This window comes from Anarhichas minor, unplaced genomic scaffold (assembly GCF_050575085.1).
Source record: "Anarhichas minor isolate MPS153535 unplaced genomic scaffold, ASM5057508v1 ptg000024l, whole genome shotgun sequence".
Classification (NCBI taxonomy): Eukaryota; Metazoa; Chordata; class Actinopteri; order Perciformes; family Anarhichadidae; genus Anarhichas; species Anarhichas minor.
The window spans coordinates 16,660,861-16,668,942 of record NW_027466470.1 but is presented as its reverse complement, the minus strand read 5'-3'; the positions used below and the strand labels follow the sequence as shown (position 1 = coordinate 16,668,942).

Below are 8,082 nucleotides of genomic sequence, written 5' to 3'. Positions count from 1 at the left end.
GACGCTCCGCTCCAGCGCTGTGCCACGTATACACTCTTTCACTCGGGCAATGGTGTCAAATACGGCTCTCACGCACAAAAGTGTTCCGCCCCCTGTGCCCTCTCTCAGCTTGTTTGCCATCACAGAGGGAGATGCTATTGCATGGCATGATGAAATTGTATTTGTCAAGGTGCATTTCATTCACTGCAGATGCACCAGCATGTGGCTGCAGGAGGAAACAGCTGTGTGTGGACGCAGTCAAATGCACCTGGAAAAAAAAAAAAGCACAAACACGCTCACACATCTGGACTCCCACATGCATAACTTAATGTCCCTCTTCTTTCTATTGTTAGTTGAGTCTTCTTTGATGTAGGGTCAGAGTGTCTCAAAGTAATCTAACTAGTTCTGACTTAAGGGACAATATTAGGTCGGCCATGAGTTCTATCATCACTGTTTTACCCACCACAGGCGGGTACAGCACTCGACCGTTGCTGAACCTGCCATATTGCTATCCAACCTGACCCCACAGACGGAGTAAACCTAAGTGAACCACAGTTTCAAATGTCGACAGCTATAACCACTGCAGAATTGCTTTTAATCAACGTCTGAAATGAGGGTGACTTGAAGCGTCGCCCCATGCTGATTAAATGTAATTGTTTAATTGCCAAGTGCTGGGAACCCATCCTAAGAGGATTCCAATGGAATTATTTAATCTCTAGTCAGGAAGTACACTGCAGGAAAAAGCAGAGGGAAAAACGGAAGAACGGAAAAGGCAAAAATGAAGCAGAAATAGTCTGTTTTTTTTTCTTTTTGAGTATGTCCCTCATGAAATATTAAACTGCGGTTTACATTTAGTTAGCTGAGAAAGTGAACAGCCTACGCGGGGGGAAGATAAGTGATGCTACAACTTCGAAAGAGGTCAAAGTTTTGACCTGTATCTGCAGACTAAAGTGGTTTGGTCTTGTCTGCCGGCTCACTTTTATATTCCAGCGTGACTTTTAAAATGCTATATTGGTCATCGCCATGTTGTGAGGAGTGCTGGTATATGAAAATGTCTTGTGTGTTTTTTTCATGTTACAGTGGCTTCATTCCACATCTGTTACTTTTTATTGTCTATTGTGTAGACTAGAGGTGTTGTCCAGTTTGAAAACAAGAGAATTCAGCATCAAGTCATCCGAAGAAAGTGCTTAAAAGTGGATACTCTAAGAGTTTAACTATACAGAGATTCTCATGGGGAAGTTATATAGGCCTTCTTCCCCCTCAGATCACTGACTGAGTCTCTGCTAATGGGGCTCTATAAACTTAAGGGGCACAGGTGCGCTCCATTTGGGGTCTCTGCTTTTAGATCCATTGCTTGGGGTCACAGACATCCAAACCCCTGTGATAAACACATTCACGTATACTTACTGAACATGCTTAAAAAGACACACACACACACACACACAACCTCTGCATGCGGACATAATTAAAATCTCTCATCTGTATTTTTTCCTCCTAGACCAATTTAGGTTGGCATGATCCGCAACACAGCCTCAGTCAGTAGCTACATCGGTTTGGCACACATGCCATGGCATTTCAATCTATCAACAAAATCAATTGCAGTAGTGCTCCTAATATAACTGCACACAGTGCCAGCGTTCCTCACAGTGATACAGGCTCTTGCTGTCACATTTAGATACACAGGGAGTGAACCCAGGCTTTCCATTCCGCTGATAAATGCAGTTCTGTCGTCCCGAGGGAAATGCGCTTGCATCCCTCTGGTCAGAAGTGTGCTTCCGTCCCCCGTCCCCCCCCACCACCACGCCACAGGCGAGGAAAGGGAGTGAGGCGGAGGGGGGAGCAGAGGCCTGTTCCCTGCAGCTGTGCCCTTATTCCCAGCACCTGACCAGGGGCCCAGATGTGCACATGCGCAACAGCAACAATTTGAGCAATGTAAGTCCCCTGTGGGACCCATGGCACCTGCAAATGTGACCCCACTATCTAACATGACGGCGTAATTACAGGTCTAATAAGTCTACATCTGGAAAGAACTCATTTAATCTATCAAATCGTATAGCTAGACAGGGGAACAATACAAAAATGGTATTGCACTCTCAGCATTTCATCTGCACATCAAACAAAAGCCACTCTGCGCTTGGCACTGACCCAATTAGCCATCAGGTAGACAGCATCTACATTTATAATGCGTAACAGAGCTTAATTTATTTATTCTATAATGTGCATAAAGACCCTCAGCCAGTAACAGAGATGTGTTTATTTTTAGAAAATCCTAAACTTAATTAACTTAAGCACCAAAGATTGAACTTTCTTCCGAGCCAAGAGGACAACATTTAGGCCACTACTCTAATATTTAAGTTACACAAATAGTTACCAAAGGATATATGGCATAAAAGCACCTGAGGACTACAAAACAATTACATGTAACTCTTCAGGTTTTGCAATTACAAGTGACACTATGTGACAGTGAAAGGACTCACTGTGAATAAATATAAAGAGAGCAGCGTCCATTTTTATGGACCTATGGTTATATTCTTCTACTACACTTTCAATCAGTCAGGGTCCTGGTGCAAAAATATAGCACGTATATAACAGTTCAAGTACAAACAAAAAAAGTAAAGCAGTTAATGGAAACCCTGGCCAACGACAAAGATTGACTTCTCTCTATGACGGATTGAAGCTTAATGTTCAAGCGCTGTGCACACAGGAAGCTGTAAAGGTGAATGGTGACATCTAGTGGCACACAAGTACACATGCGTCTGCTGATCGCAGTAAAACCATTTTTGGCATTGTTTGTAAACAGATTACTTCTCTATCTTACAGAAAAGCAAATACTTTCTGTAAAACAAACTGAGAAATAATCTTTAACTTTTTTTTACTTTTGTTTTTGTTGTTTTTCTATAGTACAGCAAAGAAGACATGTTTTTTGTTTTTTTTACATGAGATGATAAATGTGCTGACAATGTACTCAGTGTGCGGAGAAATGTGATCCATTACTAATCTTTTGTATAACAATGTGCCCCAAAAAGAACACATTTCTTTTTACAAACATTTATACTTTTTCTTTTCATCTCTGTGCTTCTGTAACATCATCACTGGTACACCTTCTAACAGCAGAGGGTGACAGTGATCTGTTTCACTGAATGTCACAGTGAGTGCAACACATACCTCCTTAAGAACATGAATCGTCAATATATATATACATTCAAGATAACAGCTTAACATATCAAACTAGACAACACAATTGATGGATTGCTAGCTAGCCTGCACATATTCAAGACAAATCTTGAACTTGTTTCTTACAGTATGTGAAAACTGTTGATGTATTCAGTTTCAGACAGGAACATGATTTGTATGCCTATGATGGATGTTAAACACAAGCTTTAGATTTGGACACAGCGAACCGTAAATAACATCATACTGTACAGTACAAACCTTGTACATCCAAACACTGAAAAGCTTTTGGAAACAATTAATTATGGTCTTTGTGACAAACCGCGATGCACAGTTTAGCTTTATCTGCTGACACTGTGTAACTTATGGTGTCGGATTTGAAAGATTTCCATCCACAGTTTTGGCACATTGTTCATCGGGCTTTTATATCTGCTTGTCAATGGCCAGTGCGAAGGACAGCTGATAGGGGAGTAGTATGCCGCCTCGGGCAGAGAATCTTGCTGAAGGCCCTGCGGAAGCTACTGTGGCAGAGCGGGTACAGGAATGGGTTAATAGCAGCGTTGAGCCACAGGAGCCAGAAGGTGACCTCGTACCAGTGATGCTGGATGCACCGCCCTCTGCAGGCAGCACGGATGATCATCAGTAGGGTGTACGGTGCCCAGCAGATGGCAAACACACACACTATGATGGCCAGGGACTTAGCAATTTTCTTATCCCTGGACAGACGGCTAGGCTGGGAAGCCCTGCTGGTTGAGGGATCTAGTTTACTCAAACTGGGAGAGGAGGTCTGGGAGTTGATGGAGCCTCTTACAGCCAGTTTCATCCCAAACCCACAGTTGTGGGACAGGGGGATACCTTTCCCCTGGGCAGAGGCAGGTTCGCTCAATTGAAGGTGCAGCTGGGCCTCCCTGCTGTGGAGCCTCCTCCTGCGTATGCTGAGGTAAATGCTGAGGTTGAAGAAAGCCACAGAGATGAAAGGAGAGAAGAACTCCAGCATGGAGGCACTCAGCAGGAAGTACCAAGAGTAATAGAACTCTGCAAAGCACTCATCCTTTGGCACACGTCTTTTGCCCACCACCAGTTCCCAGAATATGATGGCTGGGCCATACAGGATAAAGGCTAGCACCCAGACGGCAATCATCTTGACTACGGCTCGGTGTGTCATGCCCTGTCTGGCACGGTAACTTACCTGCAAATATAAGCAGAAATCACAAAATGTACTGAGTGATGCTGTCAGTGTGGGGTCAATCAAATGCTACCATTATGTAGAACTAGAGCAAAATACCATGTTTATTCTCATAAAGTCTACTATCTTTATTTATGTTGATGTTCATTGAACAGCAGTGGTGGAAGAGGTATTCAGATTTATAAGAGCAATAACACAGCGTAGAAAATAGTGCTTTGCAAATAGAAATACAGCTAAATGTTACGTAAGTGTTTTAAACCTATGCAAAGTATTACAAGTAAATATATAACGCAGGCGGAATGGCCCCTGTTAGTGTTATATTGTCATTTGTTCTAAAATTGGATCGTCATTAGTGATGCATTAATGTGTTAGCAGCATTTTAATGTTGCAGCTGGTTGGGAGGGAGATAAATATCAGTGTTTTACATACTGTTGTGTAGTTTAATCTCTAACAATGTATCATATGTTATGAGTTGATCACATGTTTTACGTAAAATATATATCTTGAAAGCAACTAGTGGTGTAATTATAGCTGTCAAATGGAGTAAAAAGTGTTCTCTCTGCTTGAGAAGTGCTCAAGCAGAGTACACCCACCTTGAAAACTGTAGTACAGTATTTGGGTATATTTACTGAAACACCACACTGATCTCCTCGTACTAATATACAGCACAATGGCACAATGAATAAAGAGGCCATCCGTCAACCAGAAGCCAATAATAATAACATTTAAAACAGATAATATTGGACAGACACATAATGACATGTTTGTGAAATCGCAGAACATGTTGGTGGACAAACAGAACATCCTGACATCATGCACTGCAGAGACAATGTGTGTGAATGAGTGTTAAGTCAATGAGGTGCTTCTCGTGACCACTTGTCTCAATTAGTGTCACATCCTATGTCCGCGTCCACATTCTTGTTCAGCGGGCAACATACCTCTCCAGCTGCTCTGCCCCCGTTCTGAATGACAAGAAATAAACCGCAGTTCTTCAAAGAACACGGGAAAATGTTGGTATGAATGAATTGGTATACAGCGATTCAACGCGGTGATTCTTTCCCCTGATTCATGTTGTGTTGTTGAACTCGACGGAGAAGAATCATGTGTGCTCAAAATTCCAATCTGAAACTTTGCATATTTTTTTAAAGCGTCTAGGGATTGACCTTAGCCCGTTCTTATAATCCTAAATTACACAATCAATAGGATATGTTCTAATACTGTGCAGTTAGCCTTTTGTTAATGTGCTGACATTTCATCTAACTGCCAAATGTATGCATCTAATCTGACTCCATTCTTTCAAAAGACAACTTTGTCCTGTGGCTGTTGACGATCCTTTGTCTTTCAATGTTCAGAGGGAAATGCTTTTAGGAAAATGCTGCTTGGCAGCCAGTGGCCTGTTTCAGCTGCGATTGATCTCTCCAGGTTGGAAGGACCATGCAACGTAGGAGGATCTCTATGATCAAAGCAAGCTAATTAAAGAAGGGTCTCTCTCTCACTCTCTCTCTCTCTCACTCTCTCTCTCTCTCTCTCTGGTGTTATTTGTATTCGCTGCTCTGATGTTAAGTGTTTGCTTGTGAAAGGAGACAGAACACATCTCTTTGTCTGCCATGCCAAGCTTCATCCCACCTTTGAGTTAACACACGCGTGTGTCGGATACAGTCAGTCGGCTAATGCACAGACAAGGACGGGGTCAATGGGCCTAAGAGCTGCAGAGGTTTGGAAATGGAACTAAACTGGATCCAAACTGAAAAGGGACATAATTGATGCTGTACAATTGTATCTCAGAAAAACAAAGCAGTGGAACATGGTTGCCCAGATATCGATGACATTATTAGAATCTGCGAAACGTATTTAAGTTTAGTCATCAATACCACAATATTGACATCCTCCATATTTTCCAAAGCACATTCTGTCCGAAAGTCAAAATGTGACTTTCTTTTTTTTTCATCTTGGTCATCATGGGGAAGGGCTATAATTAGGGGTGGCACTGGGCCTGGATGGGTCAGGAATAATTAACCTCTGCAGATGGGCACATTTGGGAGAATGAGGCGGCACTGCCACTACCAATCACCTGGGAGACTCACCGGTCATCAAGCCACAGACATGGGCAGTGAACATGTGTGTGGCTACAATTGAAAAGGGCTCTTCAACTTTTAACATTATATCTTTAAACTGTTCACTCAAATCTGAAAAATAAAGTTCTTTCTGTCTTATGTTTATTTGATAATGACAACATTTTAGATTACAAATGTGGCAAGCCACTGTGCTATGAGTCGCTCTTCTAAATTCACTTTGTTGGTGCTGTGTGCATTACAGATGTGAGGCACAGGTTGAGCTACTCACTGCTCTGGTGACTGACAGGAAGCGGTCGTAGCTGATGAGGACGATGTTGAAGACAGATGCCGAACAGAGCAGGTAGTCCATGACCAGCCACAGCTTGCACAGTCCCCGGCCCAGTGTCCACCTGCCTGTCAGGATGTAAGGCATGTAGACCGGGATGCAGAATGCCCCTACAGAAACACAGTCGTTGGGAAAGGAATCAGAAACCAAGGCTATCAGGACATTTTCAGTAATGCTCACGCATAAATGCAAAATAGAACTTGAACGCAAGGAGGGTGACAATGTGATGAGTCAGTGTGAAAGAGCAGATCGTATAGATTGCACATGTACAAATATTAAGCAATGTCATTGCCATATTAAGGAAAGAAATGTATCAAGCGCTCTAAATAAATACATATATATATATATATATATATATATATATATATATATATTGTTGGTCCCATCAATGCAGCTGCTTAATTCATGAGTGTAGACTTTAAATACTCTACTTGGTAGCACACTACTAGAGTAAAGGGGGATTGACAGGCAGATACAGGAGCATCAAATATATTACAAAACTTCCCCTGTCATATAGCACGGATGCATATATCACAGCACATCATAGCCTGTAACAAAAACCACTGTCTTCATGACAGCGCTACCACATACTTTATATTCCAGGGTATAATAAAAAGACAAAGGTTGGACTTACCTACAAGGAAATCTGATATTGCCAAATTCAGGAAGTAGTAATTGCATTGTGTTCTCAAACTCTTGTCCACTTTAAAGGCCAAAATGACCAAGGCGTTGCCCAACACTATCACAACGACCAAAGTCACCATCATCACCATCAAAATGACAAAAACGAGTCCTGAAGGCACGAAGCTGCTCTGGACTCTAGTTGAGGTGTTGTCAAAATAGTACCGACTAGAGTTGGAATCAGCTTGTTCCTCCGACATGGTCCTGATGTGATGATCAACGATGCTCCCGTTATATCCTCAAACGACACAGAGCGGGAAATAATAAGCCAGCAACAGGTGGCAGGCGAAGGGACTCTGCATTCAACACCCCCCATGCATGCTCTAAAAGCTTCGCTTTCCTGTTCAGACGGAGCACAGTGTGCAGGAAGATCCACGAGAGAGCGCACAGCGCCTTTCTCAAAACGCTGCCTGGACACTTGATGGATTACGCGTTTGCCAGCAGTGACGCCTCGCTGTAGAGACATTATTAAGGCAAATAATTGCTTTTGTCATCGCACATTGTATGTAATGACTTTAAAGTAATATCGCGATCCGTACAGTCGATATGGTGAAGTGGCACGGTGAGGTTTAGAGACGCCACAGAAAAGTTTGGTTCTCTTATCTAATGGGGAACTAACAGGAATTGCCGAATCCAAGAAATCGTGTGTTATTATTCCAGCAGCA

At 42.5% G+C, this 8,082-nt stretch overlaps 1 protein-coding gene across 1 annotated transcript; it reads right to left on the bottom strand.

Annotated features, from left to right (window-relative positions):
- Nucleotides 1-3,586: 3,586 nt before the first annotated feature.
- LOC142956745 (histamine H3 receptor) lies at nt 3,587-7,617 on the bottom strand. Its single transcript, XM_076098480.1, has 3 exons — nt 7,371-7,617; nt 6,680-6,846; nt 3,587-4,339 (listed from the first exon to the last, which is right to left on the bottom strand). The coding sequence occupies exons 1-3, from the start codon at nt 7,615-7,617 to the stop codon at nt 3,587-3,589; spliced, it is 1,167 nt and encodes a 388-aa protein (XP_075954595.1).
- Nucleotides 7,618-8,082: the final 465 nt, after the last annotated feature.